The 15016-nt window shown below is 39.5% G+C and overlaps 1 protein-coding gene across 1 annotated transcript in view; it reads left to right on the top strand.

The window, feature by feature from the left end:
• Nucleotides 1–15016, top strand: part of LOC107571541 (zinc finger protein castor homolog 1-like) — an 83408-nt gene that overhangs the window by 42155 nt on the left and 26237 nt on the right. Inside the window, exons 2-6 of the mRNA XM_016257866.1 lie at nt 8387–8956; nt 13298–13328; nt 13419–13629; nt 13726–13835; nt 13917–13982. Coding sequence (XP_016113352.1) covers nt 8387–8956; nt 13298–13328; nt 13419–13629; nt 13726–13835; nt 13917–13982 — 988 coding nt within the window. The remainder of the gene's footprint in view (nt 1–8386; nt 8957–13297; nt 13329–13418; nt 13630–13725; nt 13836–13916; nt 13983–15016) is intronic.

The raw sequence follows: 15016 nt of genomic DNA, 5'->3' as shown, positions 1-15016 counted from the left end.
TTTGCTAAAATTTCATATGTAGTTAGCTTTCAAAAATTGTTTTTTCTATTATTTTTAATGTTAATAAAATATATTTTTAAATTGTAGTTTGAAACATTTTACTGACGCTGTGCATATTCATTACATGTCGTAGATCTGAATGTCTTATTACAGTTACAGTAAGTGCTTTGTTCATATTGTTTGTGTTTTTTTTTAACCAACGCATATTGAGCTTCGTGACACTCACAGGATGATTCAGATGTTTCAGTCTTGTCAACAAACCGCATTTCACTGTAACAAAGCCTAGATTAAAAGAGTTCGGGTTTGTTTTAAAGAGGTATTGTTGCAGAAGGGAACTTCGAGAACTAAAAGAGTCTGAACCTGAGAAGTTCAGGGGACACCTGCAAATTGTTCCTCTGTGCATAAAAAAGTTTTTAAAAAAAAGGCAGTCTGTGAAGTAGAGCAAATGTTTTAATGGTGGCCAGGGATCGAAGTTGTCAGCAAGGCTTCCTGTCTGGAAATGTAGTTTTTTTGACTTATCGTCACCTCCTTTTCTCGTTTCTGAAGATGTGCACCAGGAACTACAACGTGCAATAAAATGCAAGCAAAATTTTTTTTCTGGCCTTATTTGATAGCATCCTGCACAACAGATTTTAGTCCAATCAAATGCCTTCTCTTCTGCAACTGATTGGCATGTAGCAAATCATGGTTCATGACTGTGACATTTAAACCAATTATATATTTAAAAAATATGTCCTGCCAAAACTTTCCGTTTCAACATAGAAACATAAACGACATTCGGTGAGTTCTTTAAATGTTCTGCCTTTTTACTAACTTAGCCGGAGGCTTTACTGCACGGCTAATTAATTCATTCTTTTTTTTTAACAGCAAAGTGTCTTAAAGCCTGTCAAAATGTCTTAAGAGTCTTGTTAAAGAAGTGCCACAACTCATTTCTCTTTAATGAAATTCATATGCTGGTGAGAGGGGGCATGTCTAAACATCTAAACAGGTTGCTTTTTAGGTTTCACACTGAGGTTATCTGAAAGGGCCCTCCTTGATTGACGCTATCCGGCTTGACAGTGCTTCATATCAAGGTTAACCTGATGTTCGAAGGCCCGAGAGGGAAAGAGGCAGAGGAAAACAGAAGAAAAAGTCAGGCGTCATCCGGGTCCTGCTCCTCTCTGCCACTCTTTCCCTCTCTCTCACACGGCAGGTGGAGGTTTCTGCACTCTTAATTGATAACTAATCGAGCGGCGTGTGCTGTGTTTCCCCCGGAGGACGGCCCTAATGGTGGCTTGGCTTACTCAGCAGCGCAGCTCCGGAACCACTAAATTAAATATATCCCCACAGATAATGACTCTGAGTGACAGACTCTGGTCTGGGCGGCTCCAGCGGCCACCAACCTCTCGTTGTGCCCTTGCACTGGAGGAACTAGAGTAGCCCACCCCCTTCTGCGTCCGCTCGCCCCACGCTAACCACGGCTCCTCGTGACAAAAATACATCTCAAGCAGTTAATCTATGCAGATATCAGCTCAAGTGCCCTTCAGTGGCACGGGGAGCCTCTCCTCGGAACCTTGATTCCTGTCAAACTCTCGCTTTGCACACAGGCTGCCCCTCAAACATGGCAGCTCGGTCAATTAACCCTGTGTGCCAGGGTCCGCTTCAATCAAACTTCTACCCAACGAGTGTTGAGGCCATCATGTACTATTTTTAAATGTAGAAATTTATTTTACAGTAGGCCCCATACAACTGTTTTTAAAGAGTTTGTTCAACCAAAAATGAAAATTCCGTCATTATGTACTCAGCCCCATGTGACTTTCTTTTTTGAAAATTACACTATATATACACTATGAAAAATACTCTTATTTAAACTTTTTTTATTATTCATATTTTTATTCAGCTAAGATCATTAAATTGATCAAAATAAATTCTGTTCTTTTGAACTTTCTATTCATCAAAGGATCCTTACAAAATGTATCCCTGTTTCCACAAAAATATTAAGCAGCACAATTGTTTTCAACATTGATAATAATAAGAAATGTTTCTTGAGCAGCAAATTAGCATATTAGAATATTTTCCGAAGTATCATGTCACACTGAAGACTGGAGTAATGGCTGCTGAAAATTCAGCTTTGCGATCACAAGAATAAATTAAAATAGAAGTTATTTATATTGTAAATATGTTTTTCAATACACTTAAAAAAACATATTATTACTGATTTCACTGTATTTTGACCACATAAATATAGCCTTGGTGAGCAGAAGAGATTTCTTCCAAAAACATTAAAAAAAACAACAAAAAAAACGTATTGGCCACAGACTTTTTTTGGTCCTTTCAATAGGGGTCCAGTGACTTTAAAAGTAAAGAAGGAAGAAAGAAAGCCAAGAATAAATTAAAATAGAAGTTATTTATATTGTAAATATGTTTTTCAATACACTTAAAAAACATATTATTACTGATTTCACTGTATTTTGACCACATAAATATAGCCTTGGTGAGCAGAAGAGATTTCTTCCAAAAACATTAAAAAAAACAACAAAAAAAACTTATTGGCCACAGACTTTTTTTGGTCCTTTCAATAGGGGTCCAGTGACTTTAAAAGTAAAGAAGGAAGAAAGAAAGTCATGCAGGTTTGAAACATTATGTTGAGAAAATTATGACAGGATTTTAATTTGTGAATGAATCAGACCCATTCTTTAGAAAACAGCTGTGCCAGCTGTGAGACAGACTTCCTTCACGAGAGTCATCAGGGCATGTGCAGAGCCGTTCGGATCACCTCAGACTTTACTTTTCCCCATTTCAGCCCTCCTGTCCTCAGGGAACATCTTAAATGCTTTGTCTTATAATTAGGCTTCAGGGATGTATTTGTTCTCAGAATTGAAGGGTTGCTCCCTAACTGCGCTGCTTAAACAAAATATTTCCTTTTCCGCCTGTGCGTCAAAATATGCATCTGCCATTTTCTGTCCATTGTCCTCAGCGGCAAGTATGTGCGTGCCTTTTTTTCTCCATGGCTTGTTTGTTTTTGTTACCTGCAACGGGATGTAACTGAATTATTGTATGTGGCAGAAGGTTTCAGAAAAGAGAGAGAGGGAGAAGTCAAAGTAGGTCCTTCAAGGTCAGTCCAAAGACGCCATGCAACATGCAAGGTCACATTCCAGACTAAAAGCAATAAGTGCTTTATTGATGTGAAAAAACACACATTGCAAGCAAGCAGATGTGCAACGGACTGATTAATAATACAACAGATTTGAGTGAGTGTGTGTGTACTTGTGTGCATGCCCTCTGCATTCATATTTTGCTTCTCAAAAAAAAACAACAACTTTAAAGTCAGGGAAAAAAAAGAAAAACTCATGAGCATAATTGTTTTGTCCGGATGTGTATCTCTCACTAAAAAATTGATCCCTGCATGGGAATCTGAAAAATCCATTAGAGTCCATCAGACAAAAAAAGACAGAATGATAGTGTGTATGAGTATGAGCAGTTTATAAAACCATATCATAGTTTTGCCATTAATGCACATGTCAGCAGACATTTTATTTTCGCCACAACTTCTTAATGCAACAACTTGCTTTTAGACATCAGATACCGCCGAAGTGCCACATTACAAAACTAAGACCAAAAACAAAACTATTAAAATAAGTATCATAGAGATGCGGAATGCACGGTTTCTCCTAACCTCATGCAGTTCTGAGAAGCTTTTTATTTGTTTAGTCATATTTGCCCTCATTTACAGTACACTACAAACCAGGTAAACCTGCCCTGTGAGCACCGATCCTCCCCTCTCATACTAAGATACCAAACAAACCTGTTTAAATCCTCAAATAACCATCTTTTACCTTTTAATTCTCTTTCTTTCACCTCCTTTTTCTTTATGATTCACCTCAGCCTCTCCTTCCATCTTTTTCCGCTTTAAGTGGCAGTTGGGAATGGCATTGTTTTTAATCATCAGAACCCAGAAATTATTATTATCGCCTCTGACGCGGCAATTAAAACTTCAGGTCAGAGGCACAACGAGCGGTGATCAGCAGCGAAGCTGAGAAGTTTTAATTAGACGATCAGAACCATTAATGCACAAAAAAAGGTGTGCGCTGGGAAATTAACGTGAACGTCTTAATCAGGGTTACCGACTCCGAAGAGGAGTCAAGTGAACAGAGAGCAAAAAACAAATCATTTCCGCACCACTGGGACAAAACTCAATTAAATATGCATGCAGAAAATGGAAATTCGGAGCATCAGCACAGACCGTTGGAAAAAATACGGCAAATTCCATAGACGGGGTCGCAGACCTGCTTATTGTTATTCTTGTGTAATAAAATCGAAAGAGAGGACAGATGCTGGAGAACGAGAAGTGTGTGGAGAACCGGTCCGATGCTGACTTTTCCGCTCCCCTTCCCTCGGAGCGGTGGGGGACACAAACTCCTTCCTGCAAGCTGTAAATTAGCAAAATAAAAACAGAGGGGATTATTTCAGCATATGTGTGTGTCCGAGCTTTAGTAGGTGAGGAAATACCTGGGAACCTGGCTCCATCTTGTTGGAAACTGCATTGTAAATATGCAAAATAAAGCACCAAGGAAGGGGCAGGAACAGCTAACCGTTCTCATTTCTTGGTTTATTTGACATTTACCTCATTAAGTTGCATTTGCAGAAGCCCCTGACAGTCAGAGGTCCTAGATCCTCTACCTGGAACAAAACAAAAAAGGTAATTCATACACATTCCAGGTCAGTAAATCTGTCAAAAGGATTATAATAGCATAATAAAGCTTTTAAAAGTCAGGACAGAAAGAAACTGCTCTGACAGGAGGATCTTTAAATAATGAAAAATAATCCAATGCTGTCCAGGCCTGTTGCATTAATGAATGCTCCGTATTATCAGGGTTTTGTCGTTGCATTAGTCAACGTATTTTGAAAGTCTGTATGAAATCAGACAGGGCAGATCAGAGTGTTAGATCACCACTAAGTCGAGGGATTCAGGTTTAGCCAAGTAAACAGAGTTTGTTTCTAAAACAATCGCTGCAGTGGATGCCAGGTGAGAAGGAGTCTGTCATATCCCAGCTTTAGCGTGCATACGCTTCCTGTCAGACCGAGAGTGAGAGAGAGAGAGACGGAGAGACGGAGAGAGTGAAGAACAGGACACGCCAATCTAAGCAGTCATTAACAGCCACTTCCTCACTCTGGTGGGCTGATTGCAGTCAGCACACGTTCGTACAAATAATGCACTTCCAACGGCATTATTAGGATTTGAAACACCACTTGATTGGGCATGATATCATTCCGGCACATAAACAGAAGCTCCGCATTAAACGAGACACGCAGGGCCCGGAGAGCCACGTTCAAGGCAGCTTTTCTGTCATTCCCAGCGTCCTCCGCCTCACACTTCTGAAAAGAAACAGGGCTTGTGGGGCCTTTGATGTGCGAGCAGATAAAAAAAAAAGCTCTCTCACTCTTATTGTTGAATCTGTTTAGAATAGTTTCTTGACTTTTTCGCAAAGGTTTTCTCCTTATACAGTAAAAGCATTACGGCAATTCCAGCTCTGCACTATTTCCAGTAAAAAATATTGTCAGCATTACAATAAACAGGACCTCTTAAAGAAAACAAGCTTTTGCTGTGATCATCCCCACTGTTCGTTTATTATTTAGCGCTGACAGGTGTCTTCGAGGGCCTGAAATAATAGCGTTTTGCCGAAACGCATCAAATCAAGGTTTGCTGTTTGTTACACCTATTTTTCTTAACATGAGTGCCGGTCTCCAGAGTGGTGGGAGGGATCCCAGAGGAGAGGCTGTTCTTTTATCTGCGTCCCTACTGATTTTATCGCACTGCATGCTATCATGAACACAAACGACTTTGAGTAAACAGCGGTGTTACCATAGCGATCTCCATTGTTGGTCAGAGCTGAGGCATATCTATTGCCGGGCATGTATTTAATGCAGCAGCTACTAACTGGTTTACCGTGATCTTTTTTTTGAGCTCCGGAGAGTCTCATTAGTGCCCTGATCCTCTCTCATTTAAAACCTCAGATCTCATCTCTAGACAAAGAGCCTTATTTTTTTTCTTCATATTATATTTATTATAATATTTATGTTATATTATATAGTATATTCATTAATGTAATATTTAACATTTAATATACATACATGAATGATTCAGTTTAGAAATACTTTTTTATAGAATTTTCTATTCATATTTTTATGTGTGTGTATAATTATACATTTTTTTAGAAATTATTTTTATAATATTTATTTTTATTTAAAATGTTACAGATGTTTGTATACCTTTCAATTGAATTGAATTGAATTGTTTGCATTATTTACAGTTCCTTATAAAATTATTGGTCACTGACAAATAGTTAGCATTTACTCACAAAAGCAAATTTCTATTTGCATTTGCCACATGGCGAGTGCTAATTTTAGATGCTGGGTGTTGATCATGGGTGTTTTGATTGTTAAAAAGAAAAAAAAAAAGAACCGCACATAATTTGTGGGTAATGGAACGAGATCGCTTCTCAGGGGTCATTTCCTACAAGGAAAAGCGAGATTGCAATGCAAAGGAAATCACTAGTTAAAGCATGAAATACTGAGCAGGGTAAACAGTGAATGACCTTTACTGTTACGCCCAAATGACCTCAATCTTCCTTTGGAGGTGTTCTGAAAAAATACTTCAGAATTTATGTTTCCACTTCCTAATAGTTTTTGCAGCTGATTTTTTTTTGGGGGGGGGTTCAAAATTGCTGTCCTCAACTGAATGACCTCTTCAACCCAGGCCTTGCAATTGTCTAAAGTAAAAATGAGCACATCTGAGGCATTTAGATGCATGCGGTGCAGCATAGAGCGTGCATAATTCCTCAGCTCATTGTTTCAGAGAGGAAGTGTTGAGTGTAAATACAGTAACTGAGAAAGCATGTGCCGGGGGCCACAGGGTGCACGGCACATCTAGTATGTAACAGGCTTACCTTGAGTCTCTTCAAAAGCTCATTATGCCAAAAAAAATTCATTTAGATTTCAATTTTACACACTTTCCCATCAAAAACTGTGATATTTTATTGTTAAAGCATCCATTCGAACCAAACCATCTTTTGTATTGACAGCTTCATGTGATGTTTAGAAATAGCTCATCTCAACGCAGCGTCTAACTACCAGCTAAAGCGTTCCACAGACCGTTATACATCCCGCAGGTTTCCCATTCTTTATTTACTGCAGGATAAACATCTAACGGGCTCGATTTTAAGCCTGGAAAACCTATTAAAAGTGAACTTTGCTCAATCTTTGCATCAGATTTGTGGCGAAAGGGTGACTTAGCAGTGAGAGAATTCTGCCCTTAAAAAGGCATCTCTGGATATGGACGGACCCAGAACAGCTGCAGGGGGGAGTTGACGCAGGGATAGATATTATAGATAGCACATTGGGGTGAAATAGCAAATGACCAGGCCCATGCGGAATCTTCACATGCAGATTTCTGTAGAATTATTGGAACATTGAACCGTGGAAATTCATGCTGCTGTAAACTGGAAATGCTCTCATTGTGCGGCAGGTAAAATGGAATGAGTCTATTTTTAACTGGAACCGTGTGCGAATGATCAGTTCCATTACACTCTCAACTGTCTATATTCAAGGGGGATGCACAGGAAGTGTGTACTGTATATCTGACTCTCAAACCACTGTTTTGATCTCTTAAATGTCTACTGAAATGAGAATAGCTGTTTATGTGGTAAAAAAAAACAGTTGGTGTGGTGGTCTTCTGCACTTGTATAAGCAGCTTTAGGGGCTGATGGCGAATTTGAGTGACAGTTGTAGAGACTAAAGCAGGTTAAGCGTAGGGAGGTGAGGTGAGGGGATGGCTGCTACTTTTTTCTCTCTGTGTTTGTCTCTTTTATGCTTTCTGTCTCTTTCTTTCTGCTTCTAGATGTACTTTCTTATAGTCTTCCTTGCTCTCATCCCTGCGCTGCCAAGAGTTAAGGCTCACATTGGCAGGATGCTGGGCCTCTTTAGGTGAAGGGAGTCTTCAGTCAGTGTTAGGCTGTCTCTATTCTGCTGTCATGTTCAGGATTAAATCTCACCGTAGTGGTAGCTTGACACACTATTGGGGGTCTGATTGAGATCTAGTTTGTAGGAAGAGATATTTCTCTCATTCCCTTTCTCACCTTCTCTTAGGTGTGAATGACAACTTACAGACATGCATGTGATGTTTTCTTTATAATTCTCTATTGCTCTAGAAAAGGAATGCCTGTGTGTATATAAGAGTAACAGCAAACAAAAACAAAAACAGGTTTGTGTTTTTATTGCGAGAGGCATTGTGGTTAGCTTGAAGCAGTGAAGGATGGCGCAACCGTTATCAATGAGTAAACAACTTCCATAAATCTTGTTTTTAATCACTAAAATGTTCTTTCTTCTTTCTTTCTTATTTCATCAACAGCTGAGAGGAGTTTATGCACTGAAAAGACCTCAGGAAAATCCACAATGGCCGCCAAAAGGAAAGGTGGCCTAAAACTGAATGCGATCTGTGCCAAGCTTAGCAAGCAGGTGGTGTATGACGGCAGCTCCCAGAATGCCGAGGGAGACTCAGATTTAGTGGACAGCAGCGAGCGGGGCAGCTTGCACTACGATGAGGGCGACAGGCCTGAAAGCGACTTCCCAGAGGGCCTGACCCTGGGCCAGAGCCTTGAGGAGGACCAGAAACGGCGCGAGGCCATTGAGAAGTGGGTGAACGGCGAGTACGCCGACGATCCACAGTCCTTAGATGGGGGCGAGCACAGGGGACTCAAACCCAACAATGGAGACGATTGTCCCCCTGAAGGCGTTTATATGGTACAGCCCAAAGGCTGCAGCGATGTAGAAGACAACGCGGAAGAAGCCGACACCATGCCAGGCTCCCACGAGGGCAGTTATCATGAGGACAAGGACTCGGAGGGCAGCCCGCACAAGGACGACAGCTACCAGCCCACCACTGAAGCCCCCCCTCGCCAAGCCCCCTTCTCCTCACCAGGTATCACCTCTTTCTTTTAGGATAATGTCATTAGTATGCATAGGTATTTGTATGTTACATTTGCACACACATTTTTGTATGTTTGTGCACAATATCGACAGCATCTCAAACTGTAGACATACAAATCCAACTTGTCAGACTCAGAACAAATATTTCCAAAATTTTATGAGGGTCCCCTGATGAATAGGTTCAGTACTCCCAATCTCATACTGGGATGAAGAGACTTCTGTCTGAGAAATTCTTTATAAATGAAATCTAGATAGAGATAGATAGATTAACAATAAAATGGTATGTTAAATTGTCAAATAAATGTGATGACATTACAAAATATTACATTTTAAACATTTAATTAATTTATTAAAATAAAATAAAACCAACTTTTTAATCTCACGAATTTATTATTCTATGAATCTCAAAACATTTAGATTTTAGATGCTGTTAGTGTGTTGACTGCATTTCAGCGTCTGAAAAAAAACATGCAGATCTACACTTGACGTACAGTAAAAATACTGTTTAGATCACATTGTTCAGTATTTTTCTCTGTGTAGCCAAAACAAGTGTGCATAAGCAAGATAAAATCTCTCCTCAAAGGCTTGCCGGCTCAGTTTTCACAGGTCTTACTTTACCTGTGTGCTTTGCAAGCATAACTACAGTGACACTTTGACAGGGCCACAGCTACACAAGTGCAGTTCTAGGAAAGAGAATTCTATAACATAAAAAGAGTAACTGTTGCCATTCGCAAACATACTGTATAGAAACAATCTGCATTGGGGAAAACGGGAACTAGAAGAAGAAATTCATTTTTAGAAGAGGCTTATAGAGACTGCCGTGTATGTGTGTAGCAGCCGAGGGGCCAAGAGTGCAGGCCGGCTAAGCTTCATATTACACCCAGGATTACACTCTGACTCTTTGATTTTCTATAAGCTCACAAAACGTAGCTACCACCCGGACCCAATTACATAGTAGACCAGCTCTGCCGAGACTCCAGGTCTCTATCAGTTCAGGAAATTAAATCCTAGAGATTCAGAAAAATAAAGTCTTGAGTATAACGAGTGGCCTTTAAATCAGTATAGAAAGAAACGAAGACTACATTTACTTCTGTGTTTGCTGTACAGTCATCTAGATAACATGAGGCAAGCGCTGCCATCCTTCACAAAGTGATAACAAGCAAGCAAAATCTGCAGAAACTGACACAATCTCCACCTTAAAACCTCTGTGAACTTTCACCTCTGACTATCTCAGGAAGACTGCAGTACTCGACAAAGGTACAAGACAGAAACTATGCTAGATAGCAACAGGAGATAAGAGATATCACTTTGTTTAAAAGACGTTTCTTTTCTCAGATAGCTACTGAAATCAGGTTAAGCTGGTGCTTTTTTGTCAAATGCTTTCTTCTTTCAGTTTTTCTTCTGCTTCATGTTTTTTTTTCATTCTTATAGTAGAAGCACCTATATGCTTGTGGCCTCTATCACAGAGGTAGGGCCAAGAGTTTCTCAGAAAATCAAGTATTTTCCGGCAAACATGAGTGCTTTGTGGTTTTAATCAGTCATTTTGTGTTTATTTCATGGTCATAAAGAAAGCTGTCTGTAAATATGTGTTTGTGTTGTACACCTTTGCTTTCATTGAGCCCTGGCTGCTTCTGCATCTCAAAATTAAGAAAAAGCGTTTGAAGACTGCAGTGAGCAGACATTAGTCACCACTCTTGTCTTGAGTTGTTTTTCCCTCCTCTCTCTCTTTGTTGATTGTAACTAGGGCATCTATACTGCCATGTTACTGAGCGGCTCACAATTAAAATATTTTTTCTTCCCTCGTGCTGCTGTCTTTCAAAGGCTGATGCAGAGCGCACATAATTATGCATATAAACATAGTGGCTTAATTATCTCTCACAACATCAGTGACAATGTAATTAACAAACATCGCAAGATCAATGAGAGAAACTGCGACCTTCAAAACATTTAACTCCTCACATCAGGGGACTGAGCAGAATCCCTATCAGCATAAAATCACAGAATGCCTCCCATAACAGTCAAATTCATGCCATGCTCCCAACCAGGCTAGGCCATAGATCATGTAAAAATATCAGTGCATAAAATATTAGCTATATAAAAAAAATGTTTTCACTCGTAGTTTTTTTAAGTATATAATTACATTTTTATAAATATTTGTATCATTTTTAGTATATTTTTCACTTCAGAATTATTTCTAATAGAATTTAATTTTACTTCTAATAATTCTAACCAAAGATGTTTGGTAAAATTCATAGTTTAGCCACACTAGCTAGCCAAATAAATTAAGCTACCTTTAGTTTTGCTTATCAACAGAAGCTAATATCATCCCCTGTTAAAATATTTTTATGTTTAATGAGTGGTTTCTTGATATTACCGCAAATTTTATTGGATTTTTTTCTGAAGAGAAATACAGAGGTATGTTTTGAAGTCTACATCTTTCAAAATATAAACTGTTGAGTTGAGTCTAAAACTGAACAAGTTTAAGATTTAAAAATCAGCATCAGAAATGTCCGTTTGAGAACAGTGACAGTGTTGTCAGTGGACCCTAGATAAGTCCATATATATAGATCCTTACATGTGTGTCCTTATCATCACCACCACTGCTTCTGATGGCCATGTTTGGTCAGCAGAAAGGAGATATAAAGCCCATTTGTTATCACACCACGGAGGGAAAAATGTACCTTAATTGCCTCAAACGTAGACAAGGGCTTTGTCACAGGCTGGAATTTGCCAGTATGAAGTGGTGAGATTAGAGCACTTCTTTTTGTACTCTCCAGTGACATGAGGAAGAGAGAGAGAGTGCTGGGAGTTCAGCCAGGCAAATCGTACCTTTCCACCAAAGCCATGGCTTTCCAACCACATGCACATGACATCATTTGGAGCGTGTGAGATAAGGATGAGGGGGAAAACTCATTTACATGCTGTTTTAAAAGGTTATCTCCTCTTAGGTCCTGGCATAATGTGTGCAGTTTAAGTCCAATCATTCTCCTGACACTGATAGTCTATTAAACGCATACAGAGCCGCCCACTGGCATGCTAGACTTCTCGTCCTGTCTAGTGTTACCACCTGCTACTACTGTTGCCACAGCTATTACTTTTCCTGTGTGTAGTACAACCAACATCTCTTCTAATACCAACAGATTGATCTCAAAATGACGGTTCACTCAAAAAAGAAAAATGATAAATAGAAAGTTGTCCCAAAAATTGTTTTTCTTTGTCCATGGAACATAAAATAAATCGTCTGAATAACTTTGTTTGCATTCCACGAAAGAAGAAAAACTGAACAGGATTGGAACAACATGAGTTGATCATTTTGGGTGAACTATCCCTGTAACAGTATAGTGGCTGTATATCATACAGATGACTTTTGACACTAATAATAATGCTAATGATAGACCGATAGCACTCAGAGACAGAGAGGGGGATTTCTGTCAGAAAATGAAGGGAGTTTCCCAACTGTTTGAAAAAAGGTACAGATGGAATATGTCCAATTACCCAAAGCAGGAGTGTCTTTGATTGCTGCCCTTGGAAAATGTTCAGGGACAGAGATTAAAGAGCCGGTCCTGACTTTAAAGCTGTGTAAAATCACATGACCTGACAAAACCCCTCTAAGCAGTCATGACCGATACAAAAATACAGTCACTGGATGCCAAATTTATGACTGAAGCCTTGCTTTGCCAAACTGTAGTTCTGGAGATACGTACAGTAGCACTAAATATCCTTCAGTAAGTAATAATAGCTCATTATTTTTACAGTTAGCGTTTTATTTGTGACTGATTCAGCAGTGATTAAATTGAGGCTAATTAACAATAAATGAGTGTACTTTGTCAAAATGTAGTCAAAATAGCAGGCGCTTTCATGTATACAGTGTGCTTTGGTGTCTAATGACAGGCACACAGATGAGGCACACAGATCTCATCTGGCTGTAGCATTCAGTGCATTTTCTGACCATTTTATATGTATATTAAAATATATACAATACACTTGTATATCACATCTACAATAAATACATAATTTTAGTAATATTAATGTATTTTTATATATTTTATTTTCATATATTTTATTTTTAATCTAATTCATTTTATTGTATTCTGTGTGTCGTACTGCATATGCGGTTGTGTGTGTGACCAATACAATTGTAAAAAGCTATACATATATACCTTTCACACCTTGAGTCATTTTCAGTTCCTTTTTTGTACCCTATTTGGTGAGCATGACAGTAATACTCCAAGGCAACAATGAATCGAGAAAGCGAGTAGATGTGGAGACCTGTAAGGACTGTCATGAAGCTCTAATCTTTAAGCTTAAAATGAAATGATGTGCTCAAACACAGTAGAAGCTGCTAAAATGATGCATGGCAAAGCGTAGGGAGTTTCCTCTCAAATACCTGATACATTTCTCTTAAATTTTTCATGCCCTTTCGATCTCCCAGATCACTTTTCATACTGATGTAGCACGGCTAGGACTAGAAGTCTCAGACAGCAGAACGGCAATTCCTATAAGCGACCCTCCAAGTATGACTTGGAGAATGTCAAGTTCCTGCACCTCTTTAAACCCGGTGAGGGCAACCCTGACATGGGCGGCGCCATCGCTTTTAAGACCGGCAAGGTCGGCAGGCCGTCAAAGTACGATATACGAAACATCCAGAAGCTCATTCCTGGGAAGGTCTCATCTTTGCATTTGTGCTCTCTCCAAAAACACACATAAATAATTTATGCATTCAAAAACATTTTTTTCCCTCTGTGCTTTCATTGTTGGGAGGCCATGCATCAAAGCGTGCATATATACCTCCCTGATTCATTCCCAAACCAAATCGCTACTCCATCGAAGAAAATGTATATTGATAGCCCAAACTTTGAAATGGCTCATAAGTAAATACTGCGTCAGTTTGTTTTTATTACTGATGGAATGTATACCATTAATCCTTTTTCTTTTTTTCCGTGCTATGATAGGAACGGCCTTCCTCCTGAGAAACCTGCCACAGAGGACGTCAACGTGTACCAGAAATATATCGCCAGGTATGCAAATCCTCACCCTCACAAAACTTCACGACAACATTCTTTAATCGAGGACATATTTTACGTTTTAATAAAGTAGGACGTAGATTTGCAAAAATACACTTTCTGTGCGGACGATAAATTACGCGTAAGCGCGCCAGGTTTATGGACTAAGGAAAATTAATTGAATTAAAGGCTGGAAAGCGAGTAATTTTTTTCCCCAGTGTCAGTTTCCCTGCCAGCGCTGAAGCCGAACTCCGTAAAATCTTGAGCAAACAGCATGAAATGTTTGTGAAAACATCGGACACATTAGACTGCCCTGCGTGTGCCCGTGTGTCATCGGGCATGACTGCACAGATAGTTGAGACTTTCATTTCTAATATCTGCACTTCAAATGAAGATACTGAATCAACTAAATGACAGGCACTCGCAACTGCAGACAAAGCACGGAGATAGATGCAGCGCACTCCAATATCGGCTTCTGTTTCCTTTTGTCGCGCCAGTAGAAAGGTGATAATCATTTGTTTATTTATTCTAGCCTTAAAGAGAGAAAAAGGCGTGTTTCAAAAGGCAAAGTGGCTTTGGCGTTAATGATTACTCTCCCAAGCCGTAACATGAAGGCCACAAATCAAAGCCCTGGCACTAACAGACACACACACATCCTTGTGCACACACAAAAACCCTCCTTGGACTGATTACATTTTGCAAGAAGATTTAATTAAGGAATTTTTAATGAGGCTTCTGCTGGCACTGCCAAGAACTGTTTTGATATTTGCACTGCATAATGCATAAAATTTGTCTAAACATCTCGGCAGTTGATGCGCGGGGAGGCAGTAGATAAGCCCAGATACAGTTTCAATTTCCGTGTTGGGAAAAAAAGAAAGGAAAGAGAGGAGGGGAAAAAAGAAAAATGAGGACTCATAAAAAGGGCAAATGCTGCCTGGTGTATTGGCGGGTTGTTGAAGGATCGGGGGGTGGGGGGGGAATCATCCACGCTAATGAGAGAACAGTCGTGCTAAAAAGCAGCTTTGTAAACTTGTCTACACCCACCTTCC

The sequence above is a fragment of the Sinocyclocheilus grahami genome, unplaced genomic scaffold (assembly GCF_001515645.1).
Source record: "Sinocyclocheilus grahami isolate Dianchi unplaced genomic scaffold, SAMN03320097.WGS_v1.1 scaffold29.1, whole genome shotgun sequence".
Classification (NCBI taxonomy): Eukaryota; Metazoa; Chordata; class Actinopteri; order Cypriniformes; family Cyprinidae; genus Sinocyclocheilus; species Sinocyclocheilus grahami.
This window is presented reverse-complemented; position numbering and strand designations above follow the sequence as displayed.